This window comes from Vigna umbellata, chromosome 4, assembly GCF_029865625.1.
Source record: "Vigna umbellata cultivar VRB3 chromosome 4, Vumbellata_1.0, whole genome shotgun sequence".
NCBI classification, from domain to species: Eukaryota; Viridiplantae; Streptophyta; class Magnoliopsida; order Fabales; family Fabaceae; genus Vigna; species Vigna umbellata.
In genome coordinates, this window is record NC_142168.1 from 27439442 (window position 1) to 27462208 (window position 22767).

The 22767-nt window shown below is 29.7% G+C and overlaps 5 protein-coding genes across 5 annotated transcripts; 2 read left to right on the top strand and 3 right to left on the bottom strand.

Moving 5' to 3' along the window:
* Nucleotides 1-351: 351 nt before the first annotated feature.
* LOC124828867 (protein PLASTID MOVEMENT IMPAIRED 1-like) lies at nt 352-1770 on the top strand. Its single transcript, XM_088112142.1, has 2 exons — nt 352-1030; nt 1121-1770. Exons 1-2 carry the CDS (start codon nt 706-708, stop codon nt 1672-1674), a joined length of 879 nt encoding a protein of 292 aa, XP_087968268.1. The 5' UTR covers nt 352-705; the 3' UTR covers nt 1675-1770.
* Nucleotides 1771-2068: 298 nt separating this feature from the next.
* LOC124828868 (kunitz-type trypsin inhibitor-like 1 protein) lies at nt 2069-2933 on the bottom strand. Its single transcript, XM_047302257.2, has one exon. It carries the CDS (start codon nt 2874-2876, stop codon nt 2274-2276), a length of 603 nt encoding a protein of 200 aa, XP_047158213.2. The 5' UTR covers nt 2877-2933; the 3' UTR covers nt 2069-2273.
* Nucleotides 2934-7891: 4958 nt separating this feature from the next.
* On the top strand, nt 7892-13721 carry LOC124828873 (U4/U6 small nuclear ribonucleoprotein Prp31 homolog). Its single transcript, XM_047302263.2, has 8 exons — nt 7892-8042; nt 8164-8229; nt 8335-8472; nt 8981-9873; nt 9993-10063; nt 11606-11708; nt 11863-11938; nt 13499-13721. The coding sequence occupies exons 1-8, from the start codon at nt 8040-8042 to the stop codon at nt 13604-13606; spliced, it is 1458 nt and encodes a 485-aa protein (XP_047158219.1). The 5' UTR covers nt 7892-8039; the 3' UTR covers nt 13607-13721.
* Nucleotides 13722-18057: 4336 nt separating this feature from the next.
* On the bottom strand, nt 18058-19486 carry LOC124828869 (subtilisin inhibitor CLSI-II-like). The gene has a single exon (XM_047302259.2). It carries the CDS (start codon nt 18881-18883, stop codon nt 18158-18160), a length of 726 nt encoding a protein of 241 aa, XP_047158215.1. The 5' UTR covers nt 18884-19486; the 3' UTR covers nt 18058-18157.
* Nucleotides 19487-20784: 1298 nt separating this feature from the next.
* LOC124828870 (kunitz-type trypsin inhibitor-like 2 protein) lies at nt 20785-21907 on the bottom strand. The gene has a single exon (XM_047302260.2). It carries the CDS (start codon nt 21897-21899, stop codon nt 21351-21353), a length of 549 nt encoding a protein of 182 aa, XP_047158216.1. The 5' UTR covers nt 21900-21907; the 3' UTR covers nt 20785-21350.
* Nucleotides 21908-22767: the final 860 nt, after the last annotated feature.

Sequence of the window (22767 nt, forward strand, 5' to 3'; positions counted from 1 at the left end):
AGGAAACATAATGTTGAAAAACTCCAAAAGGAAATACTAATGGAGAAGTGAGAATACTTTGTTGGAGTAACTAAAAATAGGAGCATTAGAAAGATATATATTAACCATATTATAATTTAAATAAAAAATAAAAAGTATCATGTATGTTCATGAAATAATGGAGTTCCGTAATTGTATTTCATGAAAAATGATCCTTTTCAAAAGATGTTTACCAAAAAATCTTCATTAAGAAGAAAATTCCAGAAAGAGGAGAACACTTGTATGCACCACACATATACATATAAACAGCTCCACCATCTAGAAGAACTAGGGCTTCCAACCAAAAGTTAATGCCCAACAATCTCTAATCAAATAAAAATATCTATGCAGTGTACACGTGTGACTACACTGACAAGTAACCACTAAAATAATATTTGAAGTTACACATGTCAACTAAAATATTCCTTAACATATTCAACATTAAATTCAATCGGACCATTTCCCTTCAAACTTGTTTGGTCATCAAGGAATGCAATATCGTTCATGTTTTATCCACCACAAAATATACCTCATCACATTCTTGGTTCAGAAAGGTCCAACACCTTCACTGTTTCCACCACCAATGCACAGTCCTAACACCAAATTTAACTCACCAACCTTTCAATGTGAGCATCACATTTTCTTCTTACTCCTCCCAAAACTGTCTCTTCGTTTTTGTAGCAACTAATGATGTCAGAAGACAAGAGAAACTCCAATGTTCAGCTCCTACAAGAACTAGATGCCCTTAGGAAAACCCTTTACCAATCACACACCTCAAACACAACCAGAATAATAACAGCTTCCTTAGCTCTACCAAGACCAGCCTCATCTCCTTTTGTCTCATCTACCGAAGATGACAATGACACTGCTAAAGTCAACAACAAACAAAGCAACAAAACAAGGTCTCGTGGCATGTCCTTGTCTCCATGGAGATCAAAGCCAAACCTTGAACATGCCAAGGCAACTCTCGTTCAGCCAGATACCATTAAGTTTGATGAGACGGCAAGCTCAGGTGAGAAGAAAGGGATTTGGAACTGGAACCCTTTGAGGGCAATTTCTCATATTGGAATGCATAAACTAAGCTGTTTGTTTTCTGTTAAAGTGGTCACTGCTCAAGGCCTTCCTTCATCCATGAATGGACTTAGGCTTTCTGTTTGTGTTAGAAAGAAAGAGACCAAAGATGGGAGTGTTCAGACAATGCCTTCAAGGGTTGATCAAGGCGCTGCAGATTTCGAAGAGATCTTTTTCATTAGGTGTCATGTTTACTGCAACCGTGGTAGTGGAAAGCAGCTTAAGTTTGAGCCAAGGCCGTTTTGGATATACCTTGTTGCAGTTGATGCAAAAGAGATTGGTTTTGGAAGAAACTGTGTGGATTTGAGCCAATTGGTTCAAGAATCCTTTGAGAAAAGCCAGGAAGGAAAGCGTGTGAAGCAGTGGAACACAAGCTTTGGCTTATCAGGAAAGGCAAAAGGAGGAGAACTGGTTCTGAAACTTGGGATCCAAATCATGGAGAAAGATGGAGTTGTTCATATGTTTAGCCAGGAAGAGAATTTTAAGTCTGGCAGATTCAAAAAGCTTACCTCTTTTGTTCGCCAAAGATCCAAGTCTTCATTCAGCTTTACTAGTCCAAGAATAAGAAGCAGAAGCGATGCTTAGATTCCTTCAGAGAGAATATTATTATTATAATAATTTTATTATTTTATTGTTATTATAATATAAAAAATTACGAAAGTTAGTGTTAATATAAGCTCATCCGAAAAATGTCCTTAGTAAAGTTGTCAAATCATTAAAACATAAATATAACTGCTTAGAAGGTAGCATACCTGTAAGGTTTATTTCGTTTCATACATAATATAAATTTAACAAAGTAGTGTGTCAATTTGATCTAATCTTATAGTAAATATAAAAAATACTATTTAGCAGAGATTTATTTTTCAAGTTTTTATCCTTCTGCAAATTAATTTTCAAGATTTTCCAAACCTCCACCGTTAGAGTTATAACTATTAATTATCGGAGGTTTTTTGTGACCCATGGCATTTTATTCAATTTATACTGGATTTTAACATTTTTTTATTAATAACTATTATTTTGTAAAGTTTCGAAACTTTTTTTTATTTTCAACTATTTTACTCCAAAGAGTAATTTGATAAATTTTTTTACTTTTTTTTATTAACAAAATACAAAAATTTATTCATTTTATGATATTGTATGTTCATAAAATTGTCACCACCGTTACTCTACAAACTAGGGTGCGTTCATTCCTTGTTAAACGAAACCTGAAAGGGTCTATTGCTTAACACGAGACGCCTTCCTTTCGCATCATTGTGCCTCCCAATGCTAAAACAAGTGTTGCTGCTAGCACAGAACACAAGCTTGTAACCCACGTCAAATCTCTGAATGTTAAACGTTCCAGTCAGTATCTTCTTCCCTGGATGATCTCTAGCACCACCAATTCCCACCCATTTCTCTGGGAAATCATCAGAAACCACCACCCATTTGGAAGATGAAGCACACGAAGGTTTATCTACGAATGCAATATTCAAAGATTTTTGTGTGAAGATGGCACCTGAGCGTGTTCCTTGTTGGCTGAACGTCACTGCCTGGCCATGGTCAGACTCATCAGGAGTCTGTAGAACAGTAACAGGGCATGTTGAGTTGCCAGCAAGACCTAATGCTATACCACCACCTTCTGGGCCAGAGAAAAATGGCAGAATGAAGTATTTTGCAGTAGAAGAAACGGGACTTTGTTGTGAGTCTACCACTTTCTCAGAAGGGGCTGCGAAGGATAATGTGAGGTTGATGGTAGTGATGGCAAAGAGGAAGAAGAAGGAAAGGGTGAGTGATGGTGCAGACTTCATGATGTTTATGTGTTTTGCTGGTTTAGGTTTATGTCGATGATGTTTGTGTTTCTGGTTCAACCTCCTTTATAAAGATTCTCTTAGGGTTTCATGTGAAGCAATTTTTCTTTCGAATCTGTTGATTGAAGATCCAAAATAAATACCTTTGACTCAGGTTTTGAAAGGTGTTTCCAAATTTATATAATTTTCTACTAATGTAGTTTCCCCTTTTTAATGTAATTAATGTTTTTTTCACCTTACTAATATTAGTAGTCAAAATTTTAATTTTTACCTATTTTGTTTTGTAACTAACCATTTTTGTGGTGAATGCATTAATAAATTAATAACTACGTTTCATTGAATTTAAAGTGTTTTGCATAATGTAATGTTGTAGATATTAATACAATTCAACCAATAAATCACTTTCTTTTTATGTTGTAGATATTGTAGAATTGTATTAGTACATTTTCTTACAAACTAATTAATTGACCAATTGAGAATATCCTTTTCCGATTTCAGTTTCATATAAAGACATTAATTATCATTATCTTTATCTTTAATGTGTTTGGAATCGTTTAAATACGATGTTATCAACACATACTATTGAAAAGAAGAAGATAGTTTGAAAATTTGTGAAGACACAACAAATAATAAAATTTTAATTTTAACCTCTCTAATTCACAACGAGTTTGCAAAAAAAAAAAATATAATTTAATTTTTATTTAAAAAAACTAAAAATAACTTATAATAATTATATAAGCATATTGATGAAAAAAACATCTTTATTTAAATACATAATTTGTAATCCCAAATAAAATTATCTTTTCAAAATCCTTCATCTCAAATCCTTTGTTAAGCAATCAATTTTTGTAACCTCATTAGGAGTTATAATAATCTTTATGTATTTCGCATCAATTATGATGATAAATTCATTTTTTAATCTTTTCATATAAATGTTAGAATATGATTTCTATAAAGTATTAACTAAGATGATTATACTAAATACATTTTGACTACTTTAATTCATAAAGGGACTTCAATTTTATTAAATAATACTCTTTAGAATTTGTATTGTTGGACGAATTAAATCCTTCTTAGAGTTTCATATAAATATCATTTTAAAGAAAACTAAACAAATAGGCTATAATCCATCATATGTATATTTAGACCTTATTATAATTAGACTAATCAAATATTGAAGTTGTATTAAATACTATAGTGAATATGTTTCTTAAAAAATCAATACCAGGTTTTTGTGAAAAATCTTGAGCAACTAATTGTGCTTTGTATCTAATAATTTCACTTTTATTTTATTTGTTAGCAAAAATCTATTTGTACCCAACGGGTTTTACACCCTCAAATGTGCAAACTACATGTCCAAAAACATTTCATTTAGCAAACAAATATAATTATGCTTATATTGCATCTTTGCATTTTGGCGAATCATTTCTTTGTCGACAATCTTCAAGGTCATTGGTTCTTGATCTTCGTTGTCATTCACAACATTCATCACTATATTATATGCACAAGCCTCATCAATGTTGACTTCATTTTGATTCCATATTATCTTATTCATAACATAATTTATTGAGATTTCATCAATTTCAACAATTTCCTATACTTGAGGTTCTTCTAGAACTGAATCCTTAATTATGTCAAATAAATCTTTTGGGATTTCCACATTTTCGATTAGGTCATCTTGTCTTTTTAACTCCTTTTTTCATTCCAAGGTTTTTATCTTTGGAACCAATACCATACTTGAAGCATCACTAGTACAAAAACACCATATAACATTAGTGTTTTTCGACCTTTCACGTCGAATTCGAGGCCGACGTCATATCGGGAGACATTAAATTAACGTCGAATTTAAAAGATTCGCATTAATTTACGTTAATTGACGTCGGACATGGAACAATCCGACGTCCCTAGTAGAGTAAATTGATGTTGGATATTGTTTTATATCCAACGTCAATTAACGTCAAATTTATCCAATGTCTAACGTTAATCAATTTTTTTGTTTTTTTTAATTAATTTTCATCATTTGTGATCCTTTTTACAACTTTACGAGACATAAAAATAGAAAAACAACAAATGTAATCCAGTTTTTGGCATCTTACACAGCATGAACTATAAACTATAAGCAAAAGCACAAAAATTATGACAAATTTTTAGGTCTTTTGGAGTTGTTTTCAATATACTCTCAATTCTATCATAAACCTTGTGTGTATAACATGTAATGTAGTATTAACAACAAATAACAACAACAAAAAAAATAACAAACAACAACAATAAACAAGTTCTTCAAAATGAAAACGAAAACTAACCTTCAAAAGATGAGTTCGTCAAAATAAAGTGTTGTTACCAGTGAGAAAAAAAGCAGAATGCGCCTATGAAGGAAAAGAACACGAAAACAATCGGTCAAAACAAATAAAAATCATACATAGAGTAATTAATCAGCATGCATTTGTATCAAATGAAAGAAATATTACATGTGGTGGTCGTCAAACTTCGTTCGATAAAAATTTGAGTAGAGAATAGGGTTTTGCGCTAAGATAAAATGAACGAATTTTCAATCTCGCTCAAATTTTTATTGAATTCACTAACCTTTTGATGTCTAACTTTAGGGCATTCGACGTTTTATAACCATTTGATGTTTAGTTCTAGGGCATTCGACGTCATACGTAAGTATATTTTTACCTTCGCGGCAAACATTTTCACGAAATTTACCCAATATGACTTTAGACTTCTCAATATTCGACGTCTTATAACAAATTGACGTCGAATTACAATCCTAAACAACGTCTAGTAATTTCATTTATTTACAAAAATGTCACCAGTCATTTTTAACGATGGCTATTAAGTGGTTAGACGTTGAACGCGTGACGTTATATGTTGTTTTACGTGTTATTAATTACTATGAGTTATATTTCAAGCATTAACAACTGGTATATGTGATTTAGTTGTCCTTTTTGTATTAGTAAAAACATTTAACAATTGATTAACTAATTTTGTTAATGCATTATCCTTTAAACTTCCATATCACATTCTTTTGTATGACGATCAAGATGATATAATGATAATTCATTCCAACCAATATTTTTTTCCAATTATTTTCTTTCTCTCCCTAATGTTGGAAAAACTTATTCAATAAAATAATAATCGACAATTCGAACTGTAAATAAGTCTTTTGATAATGGTTCAAGATATTTTATTATTGATGGAGAATCATATCCAACATATATTTTCAATCGTCTATGAGGACTCATTATAGTATCTTTTAGTGGGGAAATTTGAACATATACAACATACCCAAAAATTTTAAATGAGAAATATTAGGTTATTGACCAAAAACCAACTACATAATAAAGTATTAGTGATAACTTGTTGGCTTGATATGCGAAATTGTATATCCCTAAGTAGCCATTGGAAGGTTTGATCTCATAAGTAATGGTCTTGCAACCAACTTTAAACATTTTATTAATGATTCTGCAAGTTCATTTTGAGTATGAACATGTGCTACTGGATGTTTACTTCAATTCTAATTGATATACAATACTCATGAAAAATACGAGATCTAAATTCACGAGCATTATCAACACAAATTTTCTTAATTGGATAATCTGATAAATGAGCTCTTTAATAATTTTGCAAATGATTGAGTGTGAATAATAAACAAATATGTACACCATCTAGTTTATATATAAATTAAAATCATTAAATATTTAAATGACCCATGACTGTGAGTTAAAATCATTAAAATATTTGTGAAATTATTTTTCATGATATTATTGTTGTGTTATAAGGATAAATTAGTTGTTGAGATGTTTTATTTCTTTTTTCAATGGCATCACCAAGATCCATATCATCTAAATGTACTCCAACATCTAATATCTGAAGTAAGTAATTCTTCTTTTTAACATCAAAAGGTCACAAATTCATATTTGGCTAGGTTTGACATGTTTAAAACTAGCACATAAAATATTAATAATAATATATTTCATGAAATTATAAAATTAATATAACAATATTAAATGTTAGAAAAATAATATAATATAAATAATAATTATGATAATAATAATAGTAATAATTGAAAAATAGAGATGAAAATTGATAAAATAAAACAGTTATTATCATAAAAATAAGAATATAACACAAAATTAGGGAAGGATTGAAAAAAATTATAGGTAGAGATATGCACAGTATTATTTTTAAAGAGAAAACACATCCACAACTCATTGTTAGAACATTATGCTAACAACATATTATAAAATAAAGTTAATAATAGAGAAAAGAAGAAAGAAGAAAAAAAGAGAAAAAAAAGAATGTAAACTAACTTTTGTATGTAATTACAAATAGGAAAAAGTCATATTTATAGATAGAAAATGTAAACCAAATAAATTACAAATCAAATAATTAATACAAATATTTAAATTTCATAAAAAATAATCAATCATATAAATAACAAATGAATAGATAGTCATTAATTCATAACAAAAACGAACATTTTTAGGGTTTAGAAATATATTTAATATAGTTTGTTATAACTTAAAATTAAAATCGAATAGCTTTGGGAAAATAAAGTGACTATTATTAAGTAATTCTTATAAAAAAGTTAAAATTATTTAAATTTAGTTATAATAATAATAAAAATATTAATTTTAATTAAAAGTGTTCCGTTATGTTTTTTAAAACAACTTTACCAGTTTATTTTTGTTAACTACTTTGAATAATTTATCAAATAATTTTCAATTTGTAATGCCTTGTAAAAAAATATCTAAAAGATTATAATAGTTACTTTTTCTATCAGTTTTTTTTCTAAAGAAAATCTCATTCACACGCATCCTTAAACTTTTTACTTTAAGCTGTTACTTCTTGCACCACATCAAAATTTTGCCTGTACTCCAATATTCTGGATTTTATTTTTCAAAACGCGTTAAATATCTTTTGAAAATTAGAAAACTTTGACGGGGTGAAGGAAGAAAATTGATGGGGTGAAGAAAGTAACACCATTGAGTATTTAACAAAAAACAGGGTTAGGTCTTTCATCCGAATAAGCTGGGCCCATTACGTTCACGCTACTGCTTTCATCCTTGATTCTCCAATCCTATTTTCTGAGTTCTGGAAGGTCACTAACCAGAATACCAATTCACAACAGCATCGATTCTACCCACCTCGTCCATAGACATGGTTTGTTTTCGTTATTTCTTCCCTTTTTGTTTTTGTGTTTTAATTGAATATTTTCAGTTTCAAATTTTAATTTTGAAGTATGAACATTTGGGGTCTTATTATTATGCGTGTTTGATTCCAGGCTACGCTTGCTGATTCTTTTCTTGCCGACCTCGATGAACTCTCTGATAACGAGGCAGAAATTCCGGTAAGTTTCTTCTTCTTTTTATTTATTTTCATCTAAATTGCCAAGTTTGAAAGAACTCGGGAAAAGTTTTGTTATGAATAAGGTGGTTGGTTCCTTTTGTTTCAGGAGGATAACGATGTTGATGCTGCTGACATGGAAGAGGATGTTGATGGTGATCTAGCTGACCTAGAAAACCTCAACTACGATGACTTGGACAGTGTTTCCAAGTTGCAGAAAACACAGAGGTACATTGATGTTATACAGGTTAGTTGCTCCTCATTTCTTTTGAAGCGATTTACCACAGTCAAGCATTTAAATTGTGGACGCTGTTTCATCTTGTTCCTTGATATTACGCCAAATTGGGGACAGATGCTGTTGATGCAGCCACCATTGTGATCTTGTTACAGTTGTAGACACCCTATAAAACTTGATGTTGCAGCTAAAATCATGGTCAGCTTAAAACATTGCTCCCAGTTGTTGTTGGCGGGACCTCCAATATCGCTACTACTACTTTCACAATTTAAAACCAGGCTTATTTGTTAATAGTCATTGTTATTGCTATTGCTGTTGGGTGCTTTATTGACTTTTGTAGAATCTAAAATCAGTTTGTCTAAGCTGGGAATTTAGGTTTCTTTCTTTTTTATGTTGTAAATGGTGTTTTTCTGTCTTTTTAGTTTCATTTTTTGTTCTGATATGTAGGGTGTTTTATTTATTGAGACATACATATTGACATTGGTGTATGAATAAGGTATAATGTTACTTTTTATTGCAGAAAGTGGAAGAGGCCCTTAAAATGGGGTCAGATGTCTCGACTCAGGGAGTGGATCTAGAAGATGATCCTGAATATCAATTGATTGTGGATTGCAATGCTCTGTCAGTTGACATTGAGAATGAAATTGTTATAATCCACAATTTTATTCGTGACAAATATCGATTGAAATTTCCTGAGCTTGAGTCGTTGGTGCATCACCCCATTGATTATGCACGTGTTGTTAAGAAGATAGGAAATGAAATGGATTTAACTCTTGTTGATTTAGAAGGGCTTTTACCCTCAGCCATTATAATGGTTGTGTCTGTTACTGCTTCAACTACAACTGGCAAGCCTCTCCCGGAAGAAGTCCTTAGTAAGACTGTTGAGGCCTGTGATCGAGCACTTGATCTTGATTCAGCGAAGAAGAAGGTTCTAGATTTTGTTGAGAGTAGAATGGGCTACATTGCGCCCAATCTCTCTGCTATTGTTGGAAGTGCTGTTGCAGCTAAACTCATGGGTACAGCTGGTGGTCTGACGTCTCTAGCAAAGATGCCTGCTTGTAATGTTCAGCTACTAGGTGCCAAGAAAAAGAATCTTGCTGGGTTCTCCACTGCAACATCTCAATTTCGTGTAGGTTACCTCGAGCAAACAGAGATATTTCAGACTACTCCTCCATCTCTAAGGATGCGAGCATGTCGACTCTTGGCTGCAAAGTCTACACTTGCAGCACGTGTAGATTCCATACGGGGGGATCCATCTGGAAATACTGGAAGGGCTTTCAAGGATGAGATTCACAAAAAAATTGAGAAGTGGCAGGAGCCCCCACCTGCAAAACAACCAAAACCACTTCCAGTTCCTGATTCTGAGCCTAAAAAAAAGAGAGGTGGTCGGCGGCTTAGGAAGATGAAGGAAAGGTTAGCATAGTCTTAAATTCTTGTTTGTACTGGATTTTTAAGTAGCTGTGTTGAAGGTATGCTGCCTTATGCCTTTTTCTTTTGTTTTTTAATTTATGACCTGTTGATTCTAATTACAGGTATGCAATAACAGACATGAGGAAATTAGCCAATAGGATGCAATTTGGAGTCCCAGAAGAGAGTTCATTAGGTAATTTTACCAGTTTTCTCTTGTCCTGATCTGATTACTTTTGCATAGCAATTTTTTTCCTTTTGATTTTTTAATTTGATGCTTGAATTTTATATTTATTCTATTGAAAATTATAGGGAGTTAGGGATTATTTAAATGGAATAAAAAGGAGAACGGGAAGTAATTAGACTTTTAATAATTAAGCTGTGATCGTGATGCAAAACCCAATGATAACAACCAATACGGATCACATAAGGAAAGTGAAGGGTTAGTGGGAAAAATAAGGGAGGGAATTGAAAATATATCCACCCGCCAATGTAGTTGTAGTGGGAAAAAAGGAATGTAATATTCTGTAAGGCTATTAGTGAAAAAGAGGATTCAAGAGAAAAGTGAGCAAGACTTGAGTTTGGAAATTGGTGGGCGACAGGACTTTCTCTATTTCTTTAGTTCAGTGTCTTCTTCTGTATTACACATCAGAGATTCCAAATAGCTAGCTTTTTCTATCCGTTTGTTATGGCAATTCTGGTCTAATTCCTAACAATTATTAATCCAATTATTCTAATAATTGATGCAGCAACTATGCGTGAAATTCACAACTCAAGTTGATGAATTCTAATATTTTTTAATTCAAAATGTTCTGGAAGGGCAGAGTATGAAGACATCTCAACCCCAGGTTGGGCATGCAAATACTGAAACTGAAAAATGAGGTGAAAATTAGGAAAATAGTTTGAAATATAATTTTTGTGGGTTCGGTACTTGAGATATTGAGAAGAAAAGTCTTAATTGCTCCCTTTGCCACTCATCTGCATATTATTTATGTGTGTGTGTGTGTGTCAAAATCGGAGCAATGAGTACACTAACATAAAAACAGAGCAGACTGTGTCTATGGATGGCTGTAGGCTACAATTCAGAATAGGGGAGAAGAAGACGGCTTTTTACAATTACAAGAAGTGCATGTAATATATTATCTAAAGTTTAAATCTAAAACTCCCCCTTAACCTGGAGCTATAAATTATATGGAATTGAAATTGATACCTTTTCAAGGACTTTGAGGCCATCTGCAAGTTGATCACTTAAGTTGAAAAATTCAGTAGAAATTTCCTTAGCCAATAACTTCTCTTGAACAAAATGACACTCAATCTCTACATGTTTGGTTCTTCCATGGAACACTGGCTTAGAGGAAAAGTGAAGGGCTTCTTAGTTGTCACAATATAACTTCATTTGTTGAATATAACTCTTGAAGGTGTTGTTTAATCCATATCAATTCCAAGTGACTATGGTCATTGCTAGGTACTCTGCATCTACACTAGACCGTGCAACATTCTCTTTCTTACTCTTCCAACCGATAATATTACTACCAATGGACATACAATACATTCTCTTGTCTGGTGGATATCCTGCCTTATCAACATTACAAGCCTAGATATTTGTCCCTTTATCCCCATACAATAGACCTTGAGCTATGGCATTAATTACTATGTATGAAATCCTTTGGAAACTTAAAATGGAAAAAATTTAATCTCTCCTTATATTCTTATACTTTTATGCACTTGTGAATTATAGGAGATGGTCTGGGTGAGGGCTATGGAATGCTTGGTCAGGCTGGCAGTGGCAAACTGCGTGTGTCTATTGGTCAAAGCAAACTTGCTGCAAAAGTTGCAAAAAGGTAAGTTCTTCTCATTGCTTGAGTTCTATATTATGTTCTAGTTACTTGATATTCTGATTTTGTTGCAAGATGATAAATTACCATCCATTTCTGGTACATTATTTATCTAACTGACCACGAAGACAAATCTGTTGGACTATTTTTCATTTGTCAGATTCAAGGAAAAGAATTATGGTAGCAGTGGTGCTACATCTGGTTTGACATCAAGTCTTGCATTCACACCAGTGCAGGTTTGCTCATCTTTTTGTTTTTGTATATTTTCTCCTGATCTCTAGTACCTAATTAGTGAAAAAGTAGTGAATTGTGCACAAAATTGTTATGAGAAGTTGTCTAACATTCTCCTCCCCAATTTCTTGAGCAATGTTGTCTAACAACTCAAACGTTTGTTTGCTATCCTTGTCACATTACTAATATCTATAGAGAACATACGGTAGCATACATATGTGGGGGCAACATACGGTAAATTAAAAAAGCAATTAAGGACATGGAGAACATAGTCAATAGTAAGGGATGGGAGGGCTTAGGTAGTACCAATGCCACAAGCTTAGGAGGGAGCATCAAATGAAATGTTCGAACTGAACCTAGGAGATAGTGGGTCAACCAGCTAACACGATTTTGAAAAAGGCTCTAGATATCATATAATGAAAGTGAACTTAAGTTTAATTCAACCTCACAACACCGACTTGTAAGATTCATAACATTGACTTGTAAGATGAGATTCAAACTCACTTATATATTATAATTTGATTATATGTCTAGTTGATGTGAATTCTCCAACACACCCTGTTAGGCTATAGATTGAAAATCTCGATCATGGGAATAAGAGCAACACAATAGTGGATGCCACTATACGCCTAACTTGACTAGGATAGGCTTTAAATGATATTGATACCTTGTTAAAGTCTAGAGAAGAGAGAAACATTGAGCAGAAACCGTGTGTTTCTGACACAACACTAGTACTTGTAAGATGAGATTCAAACTCACTTGTATATTATAATTTGATTATATGTCTAGTTGATGTGAATTCTCCAACACACCCTTGTTAGGCTATAGATTGAAAATCTCGATTATGGGAATAAGAGCAACACAATAGTGGATGCCACGATACGCCTAACTTGACTAGGATAGGCTTTAAATGATGTTGATACCTTGTTAAAGTCTAGAGAAGAGAGAAACATTGAGCAGAAACCGTGTGTTTCTGAAACAACACTAGTACTTTATTTATATTGAAAAAAAAGAAATGAATACAATAAATAGATAAAATAGATTTGATATCCTCTAATAACAAAGATATGATACAGGACATAAATAAAAATGTTCCTAATAATACATGTATCATCTAGATATTCTTAATTGTATAGGACCAATTCCTTATTTCTAGAGATGTTAAAATGGTTCTAACGCGTTAACGCGTGAATCAATCCAGTTCACCATGGGTTTGAGTTGGGTTGTGTTGGAAAAATTTCAATTTTTTTAAAGGTGGATTGAACTAAATCCGTCTCACTTAATACACGGGTTAATAAGAATCGAATTGTATTGTGAAGGTCGGTTGACTTATAACCCATCAACAACAACATAATTTTTGGCCACTACTAATTTTGCAGGATTTATATCAGATAGCATATACACGTGTTCTTTCTTATGAGTTGTTCATATCAATAATTTAACTGATATTTATGATGGAAAATGGAATACTTGATTTTGATAGCACTTTTTGCACAATAACCACAGTTACTTTTTCTTTCGTTTAAGTTTTGCATTAATATTGGGTTACTTATATTGTTTTTCAGGGGATTGAGCTGACAAATCCACAAGCTCATGCTCATCAACTTGGTAGCGGAACTCAAAGCACCTACTTCTCTGAAACAGGAACATTTTCGAGGATTAAGAGGACATGAAATCGTGTATGAATTCAAATTTTCATTCAGTCCCGACAATCCTTTGTTAACATGACTAGAAACTGTTGATGCCGATGGATATTGCTTCATAGGTTTATGATTATGTTGTTGATAAGTTCGCTTGTATATTACTTCTGCTATGCCTTATACCAGGTTCCTTTTCGTAGTAACATAAATTTTGATCGATATAGTCACCATTTTCATAAGTTAACTTGAGAACAAAAAAAACTTTCTCATTGGAATGGACCAAGTTTTATTTGACGAGAAAATAAATTAGAATTATTAAATTTTGAATATGACTTATAACAATTATAAAATGGATTATAATTTTTAACATTGTACTATAATACATAAGTAAAATAATAAACAAAATACAATAATTTAATATTAATTTATAAATATTTTCATTTTATAAAAGTTAAGTAATAAAAAAACACTACAATAAAAAATAAAATTAAATACAATTAAATTATATATATGTGTGTGTGTGTGTTTGTATATGTATTTTTTCATAGTGTAATAATTACATAATTGAAATAAAAATATCATAGTAATAAATAAAAGTAAAATAATTTTAATTTTCATATTTTTTTGACATAATATTTTAAAATATACCTTTTTTATTAAAATTTAATAATATTTTTTATTTTAATTTAAAACTTAATTATAATTTATATTTCAAACACTTGTTTTATGAAATTATTTTTTAAATCTACTCTTGCTTATTTTTCTGTCAAATCAAACCACTCTTCCTTTTTTATCTGTCACATCTTATAGTACTAAATAGTAATTCAAAACAATACTACACTCAAAGTTTAGAAGTATTAGAAAAGAAGACAGATATGTATAGATAAAGGAAGCTTAATCAAATAAAAATACTTTTATAACAAAATAGTTCTTAATAAAGAAAATATTAAAAAAATTGGGTTGTGACACGATTCCTATTTAAAGTTGCATTTATAAATAATAAATAGTATTAAGTAGTAATCAATTTTTTAAAACAAATTAAATATAAAAAATAAATCTTACATAACAGCATATTTGTGTGATAACCCATATAAATTTTTAAAAAATCTTATATAACTGCAGATTTGTGTACCCATATAAATTTTTAAAAAAAATGTCTCCAGTTCTTCAATGTTATATAGAACTATTTCATACACTATTCTATTTATTTATTTATCCTTAACAAATATCTAAATGTAATTTATATAAAATTAATTAATTTTATGACTATATAAAATTAAAAGATAATGAAACTATGAAATTAAGAAATTGTAAATTTATAAAAATAATATGCGATAACAACTAAGTAGATAATAAGATAGTATATATACTTTTATAGTACTCAAAAAATCATAAAACGTATCAAGAATAGAAGTAGATATATTTTAATTTTATTAGAAACTTAAAACTTCATTAATTCAATATATAAAAACAAAAAATAAAACAACACAATTCATTGCATTAATTTTTATTGTTAGTTTTAAAAAAAACATAGCAAAAAATTATTATATTTAATGAGAATATGTTACAATAACTTCCAAAAACCATTATTAATAAGAATATCTCTGCTTTTAAGAAAAAGAAAGTACTTATATGAACAATTTTTTCAGTTTTAAAGAACCAATTATAAGTCTACACAACAAAAATCAAATTTATTTAATAACAAAAAAGAAAACTAGTACAAACAACTTCCAAATTTATTTAACAGAATATGTGCCTAGATTGATTGTAAAACCAAATTAGAATCTTCATAAAATTAATTTAATTTTATATTAATTAATTAAAGTTAGCTTTCACACTAAATGAATAAAATTTTAAAGGAAAAATTGTAAAATATATCTTTTTAATCGATTTTATTAATAACATAATCAAATAATGTTAATGCAAAACTGAAATTATGTTTTTGTCAGTCCATTAATCAATTAACATGATAGATAATCGATTAATCTAGTAAAAATTGAAACATTGTTTTTGTCTATGTATTAAATGATTAACTAACTTACATAATTGATTAATATGAACTATTCTCTCTTTTTTCTTTAAAAATATGTATCATTTTTCATTTTGAATAAGTTCTTTTCCTATTACAAACTCATAAGAATGTGGAAGAGAGCATTTTGAGAGTTTAATAATTTCAAAATCCGTTGTTTCTCCAATCAACATTAAATATTATTGAAAACTATACTACTTGGTGAAATTGTAATATTCATTCATTGTATTTTCTTGATAATTCCTTTTTTTTTTGTTACTTGTTGGTGATAGATTAGAGCAATCGTGTGTAACTTTACTCTTATTTTTAAATATTTAAAGTTTTTCAAGTTCTTTATCTATCTAAAGTGTAGGTTATATAAGTGAAATTTGTAATTCTAACTCTTATTATTAATGAAAATCTAACTAATGTTGCTAGATAGTTAAATGTAAATTTGTGTAGAATTGAATCAACATAAAAACTTTTGTTTGTTGTGTTTTCTTCTTTTGAAATTTTTGTATTTTAGTAATTGTTAAAATATCTTAATTGAACATCATCTGTATAACTTGTCAATTGATTAAAGAAATTTTTAAAAACTATTTTAAAAAATTAAAAAAAAAACAAATTTTGCAAAAGAACCACCTCTTGATTAAAGATATTAACTGTAACTATTTTTAACATTAAATCACTAAAGTATTTTCATAAAAATCATTCAAAAAGTAAAGTAAATAAATTTTTAATAAAAAATTTATCTTGTTGCTTTCTCAAGAGTAATTTGATAATATATGTGATTAAATTATTTACTTGGAGATAAAAAAAAAATATAAGTTTTATAGATATATAATTTTGAATAAAATAAAAGTCAATACTTTATTTATAAATTTTATATTTTTACTCATTTAAATTTATTTCTAAATAAAATTTAAATCATTGTCCTCACTCTTCTTATTTAGAAAAAAAAAAGTCACTGATTTGTGTATTATTATTTTAGATATGACTATAAGAATATAGAAAATAATTTAAGTGAGATAAAACTTTCAAATAAATATAAATATATTAAACCAATTTCATCTTATAAAAGTTACTATATTTCTAAAAAAGTAAAAAGAAAAAATCCGTCCCTTATCTTTTCTAAACTTTTACTTATTTGTTTGAAAATTGAAAAATATCCTAGGATTCCTAACAGGGAAATCTATCTTCGATTATGATCTTTTTTTTCTTTTTTTTTTTAATTTAGTAAGTTCTTCTTTCGTTTTCTTAAAAGTAATTATTGTGATTGTTTGTTTTAATCATTTAATTCAATTATTAATCTTTTTTTAAAATGTATTAATTTATCTTAATTTGTAATTGTTTTTCTTTTCACTATGATCGTGTAATTTGTATAGGAGTAAAAGAGGATGCTTAGAGTAGGAGGGACTTTTGAAATGCATAGTTTGTATTGTATTACACTTAATCTTCCTTATTTTCATGAACTATTATATTTTGAAAAACCTGGGTATGTAAACAAATTGAGGAGCACAGTAATGCATGGTGTATACTTAAAGTAGTTTTTATACTTATGACATACTTTAATTAGTAATTAGTAGATAAATTCTATTAATCCAGGTGTTACAATTTTAAGTCCCATTTGTAAATATAAATAAATAAAATGATGTTTTGGTTATAAAGATAGTTAAACAAGCTTTTAACAATAAATAATAAAAATAACTCAAGCAATTGTAAAATTTTAGAGAATTTACATAATAAATAACTAAAAAATAAAAAACTATAATTTTTTAATTAATAGATATTCACCATAAGATATTATGTCGTATATAAATATAAAATTTATTTTTTATTTATAATTATCAAAATATAATATTTCTCTCTCTCTTGATTTAAAGAGCATTTAAAGAAAATCTAATTTTATCATTAAATTTTCAAACATCACATTAAAAATATAAAAAAAAAACATTAAAATTATTTTATGTAATATTAAAAAAAACATAATATTCGTTATTCAAACATAACTAATAACTAAACAGTATATTATAAATATAGTTCTCTAACATATTATATATTTAAGTCTGTTCTACAATTTTACATTGTTATTAATTTTATTTTTAATTTTTTAAATTGAATTGATGTGGTATCTTTACTTATCAAGTGTCCAAGAAATGGTAACTACATAGCTACGTACATAGATATATATACATTTACAAATAAACATACATCTCTGGTTTCAAATGATAAATTATAAATTATAAATTATAAAATTTAAATATGAAAACAATACATTTACAAGTTAACATTTTAGATAACAATACTCTTTAAAATATTAGATAAAATTAAGTATAATTAAGATAAACATTAGCAAGAAATAAATCTCATTGGAAAAAGGAATGAAAATTATCACATTAATTTTTAATATTTATTTAATAAAAAGTTATAAAATCATTAACAAAAACATTGTTATAAATATTAAAAGAAAAACTACTCAAAGTGAACAATTTTTTTTTTCAGTGTTAGTGTACATAACAAAATCATGTTTATTAATAAAAGAAAAAACTGGTTTAAGCAACTCAACACATAAATATCTAGAACAAGAAGCTTGATGACTTTTGCTTAACTGCTTTTACAAATTCAGCTTCAAATATGAAAGGAGACGTAGTCTCGTTCACCAAGATCAAACGCTTTCCGTTTTTCTCTTCACGTCTCGCAAAGTCGAAGCATTTGGTGGAGCTGCTGGGACAGAACACGAACTTGTAACCCTCAACAAACAAGTATTTCTCAATCTTAAACACTCCATCTACGATCTTCTTATCCGCTCCAAGATCTGTGGTGCCACCAATACCCAACCATTCTCCAGAATACTGCTTTTCATTAACAACCACCCACTTCGACGATGAAGCACACGAAGGTTTGTTCACAAACGCAATATCTAATGGTGTTCCAGTCATGATCGTCTTTGAATTTACTCCTCGAATCGTGATCTTCACTTTCTCCCCAAGAATCGCCGGATTATAATCCTGCATAACAATCAGCGGGCATTTCACATCGCGTTCAACACCAGGTTGTAATCCACTGGCTGTTGGACCACTGTTGAGCTGCGTCACGTAGTATTCTTCAGCAGCAGAAAGAGGAACACCTTTCGAGTCAACGACTGGCACAGGCGGATCCACGAACCTTGCTGATGCCAAGGCAAACAGAAGGAAAGGAAAGGTGAGTGATATTGCACACTTCATGTTTGTGTTAATGTCTCTGTGTTTTGTTGCTTCAATCTTGTTTTCTATATATAGAGTTTTCTTGGGGTTGCATTGCATGTGGTAAAGTTAATGTTTTGTTTCATTCTATTGGTCAAAGCTTTCGGTTTGTTTCTTTCACCCTAATTATTATATGATTTTACTTCTTTTTCTGAAGTTTTGTTTTTGACTATCAATGCCTTAATAAATATATTTATTGAAATTGAAAATGTTTTTCTTTGACTTTAAGCTGATATAAATGTGTTTTTAAAATGAATAAATTACTGTAGTAAGGAATCCATCACTCCTGATGAGAAGTATAACATACCTCATTTTATTCAAATGAGATTCAGATAGATATTCAAATTTTTATTATGTTAAAATAATATAGTTTTAAATTATATTATATATGTAATTTTATAGGAATTATTGAAAAAATTTGTTAGGTAATTTAGAATAAGGAGACATGTTTAATTAGTTATTAAAAAGTAATTGTATTTTGATGTGTTTGCTTTTGTAATATAGGTTTACTTACCTAATATGTAAATATTTTGTTTTCTTTTTATATATATTTAAAATAGTGGCAAAGAGACACTTTATATTTCTGGATGTTAAAAAGAATATTAAAAATGATAGTTAAATAAATAAAAAAAAAAGTAGTGTTTGGTCATAAATGATTTGTAATATGATAGGCACTAATAACTTTTTTTAATTCTAAGATATAACTAAAGGGAAAATGTAATATGTATATTAAAATAAATTCTCTTTTATATTTATATTCTTAAGGATAGGATAGAAATATAAAATGTGTATCCTAAAATATATCATTTTATATCGTCATAAATGATACAAATTATATTTGTAATGTTGTTTGATAAACTTTAATATCAAGAAAATTTTAATTAATATAGAGTAAAAAATACGAATAGTTTGAAAAAATATTCTAAAACTTAAATCAAAAAATAGTTCTTATTAGCATCACTAAAAAAACAAGTTCAAGTAGAAATTGTCATTCTATCATGTTTCAATCTTAATCAAGTTAATCACATCCAAAATCCAAAATCAACTTAGGAAAAGTACATATAGCAAACTATGTGAATTGAAAATTATGAAAAATTTTAAATTCTTTCTTTATAAGTTGGATTTAAAATTCTCTAATTTTAATCAATTCAATTACTTTAATAAATTTTTAAAATTTTATTTTTTAACCCAAATAACATATTTTCTCATAAACGTTTCAATTTCTAAAAAAAAAAACTATTAGTTTTATATTTGAAGAATTTAGTAGTAAAGTGTGTTTTTTTCTATTATTATTTGACTTCTAAGCTATAAAAAATTTTATGAGAAATTATAGAAAAACTACAAAAAAATTGATTCATAAAAATCACTCAATTAAAAAACACACACACACAGAATTATCATTAATAGTGTATGAGAATTAATTAAAAAACATTTATTTGAAAACTGATCCATAACGCTAATAATGTAAATTAAATATTAAATAAATATCAATTATGATCGTTGTCTTGTCTAACTAATTAAAAATCAACTACATATATTTTTATCATTATTAATATATAGTAAATTAAAATATTATTATTCAATTTTTCTTTCGTATTGAATGAAAATTAGAATTTACCAGTAACTTCTTTTTTCAAATCTTTGTAAACTATTATTTGTAAAATCCATGTATTGTTTTGTTACAAACATGGATTTAATTTTAGTATTAAATTTTGATTCACAGTGAACTTTTTGCACAAAACTTTCACCAAAAACATTCTTAGAACCTTCTCAATTTTAAAGAACTTGTATTTGTAAAATTTTCATTAAATAACATTTTTATTTAAAAAAATAAAAAACTCTGAATTTTTCAAACAATGAATACTCATATATATATATATATATATATATATATATATATATATATATATATATATATATATATTAGTATAGAGCAACATTTGATTGAAGGGAACTTTAGCGTGGGAGTCATCCATCAAAACGAGACGCCTTCCAATCTGATTATTAGAATTAATGGGATGGTCCTTCGGATGAACGGACGAAAATATAAATGTTCAAGAAATAAGAAATATCGTTAGGATAGTATTAGTGCGGAATTAGACATCGGTTAATGCAATATCCGATGTCTGAAGGGCTCCATAGACATCGGACAATGCAATGTCCGACGTCTATGGAGCCCTTCAGACATCAGACATTGCATTAACTGACATCTATGGAGCCCCCTTAGACGTCGGGGGTCATGCAGTAACCGACGTCTATAAAGACGTTGGACCTGTTGGAGTCCGACGTTTGATTAACGTCACCCACAAAGACGTCGGTTCTGGAGCTGACGTTAAAAGGTCAAAATAACAGACGTTAAATTCCCTTTTTGCACTAGTGTAGGTTCTAACCATGACTCTATACCATATTAGAAAGTGAATTTTTAAGCCTAACTCAACCCCACAAAACCGACTTGTATGGTGAGATTTGCACTTCACTTATATATTATAATTTGACCTTATATTTAGTCGACATGAGACTTCCATCACTAATCGTCAATTCTCCCAATACTAAAACAAGTGTTGTCGATAATGGTGGCACAAAATGCAAATTTATAACTATCACCATATTTCTGAATCATAAAGCTCCCACTTAAGATCTTCTTCCCTGGATGGTCTGCAGCATCACCGATACCCACCCATCTTGCAGGGAATGAATCATCACCACCAGCTACCACCACCCACTTGGACGATGATGCGCAATAAGGGTGATAGTCAAATGTAATCTTTGTGTTTGTGAATATGCCACCTGAACTTGTTCCTTCTGTGCTGAATTTTAGAGCCTTACCAGGGAAATTCTCATGGTAATTTTGTAGAACAACTACTTGGCATGTTGAGTTCCCGTCTGTGTCTAGTTCTACTCCACAACCTGCTGGGCCATGATGATTAAGCATTGAAATGTAGTATTCAGCACATGAAGAAATGGGTACTCCATTTGAGTCAAGGACCTCTTCATGAACCCTAGACAATGCTACTGGAAGAAACTTGGTATAAAAGACAAAGAGGAAAGAGAGAGTAAGGGATAGTGTAGACTTCATGGTTTGTGTTGGTGTTTGTATTTATGTTTTGGAAAATGTTATGTTGACGACCATTTTTTGACAACAATTTCGCAACGCCATGTGGCGTTGCATTGGGTAAATAAAGTGAAAAGAAATAAGGAAGAGGTTATCAGGCCGAGGGGTATTTTTGGAAGAAGATTTCAAAATTTTAAGAAATAAGTTTGGCGGTTTATTTTCAACCCTTCCATCTTCTCTCTAGCTCTCTCCTCCATCTTGACCCTTCCATCTTCTCTCGCGTTGTATCATGTATGTTATCTTTGAAACCCTAGTGTTGTTGGTCTTGTATTGTTGTATTTGTGTAGTTGGAAGGTGGGTATCGTTTTCTATGTGGTTACTTTGTTGTGGATTTCCCGTCTGCTGGAGGAGGCCGTGGAGCATTGTTATCTGTCGTTGTTGGTGTAAGTAAAAATGGTCGAGCCCTCACATTGTCTTTTACATTGTCTTCTTGGTGTTTCATTAACCTTAATGATATAACGAGTGTGGATTGTTATCTTGTTAGGGCAGTTTCAATGGAAGGGAAAAAACGAAGTGTAAGAAAAATTATAATTTTCTTTTTATAGATTATTTATTATCGTATCAATTGTAGTTATTAATAAAGTTATCATCATTTTTGTGTAGTGGCGGCTTCTTACCTCGATGGACTCATCGATCATTATTGAAATGAATCGTTTACTAGGAAAGTGTCATGTGGAGCGCATTAGGATGACTCCATTTATGTGGTGTTTGAATATTCATAACCCTGTGGAGGTGAATTTGAAATTATTGAAGGTTATAGTTTGCAGGTGGGCCGGGCACGATAATAGTTTTAGAGTAAGTCAACAGTTGATGCCCTTTTCAGTTATTGATG

Excerpts from the sequence above, each read along its gene's own strand:
- LOC124828867 (XM_088112142.1), top strand. The coding sequence starts at position 706 with ATGATGTCAGAAGACAAGAGAAACTCCAATGTTCAGCTCCTACAAGAA. Across the intron at positions 1,031-1,120 it reads TGATGAGACGGCAAGCTCAG|TGGTCACTGCTCAAGGCCTT; the intron begins GTGAGAAGAAAG and ends TTTCTGTTAAAG.
- LOC124828868 (XM_047302257.2), bottom strand. The coding sequence starts at position 2,876 with ATGAAGTCTGCACCATCACTCACCCTTTCCTTCTTCTTCCTCTTTGCC.
- LOC124828873 (XM_047302263.2), top strand. Across the intron at positions 8,473-8,980 it reads GGTACATTGATGTTATACAG|AAAGTGGAAGAGGCCCTTAA; the intron begins GTTAGTTGCTCC and ends TTTTTATTGCAG. Across the intron at positions 11,709-11,862 it reads GCTGCAAAAGTTGCAAAAAG|ATTCAAGGAAAAGAATTATG; the intron begins GTAAGTTCTTCT and ends TTCATTTGTCAG.
- LOC124828869 (XM_047302259.2), bottom strand. The coding sequence starts at position 18,883 with ATGCAATGCAACCCCAAGAAAACTCTATATATAGAAAACAAGATTGAA.
- LOC124828870 (XM_047302260.2), bottom strand. The coding sequence starts at position 21,899 with ATGAAGTCTACACTATCCCTTACTCTCTCTTTCCTCTTTGTCTTTTAT.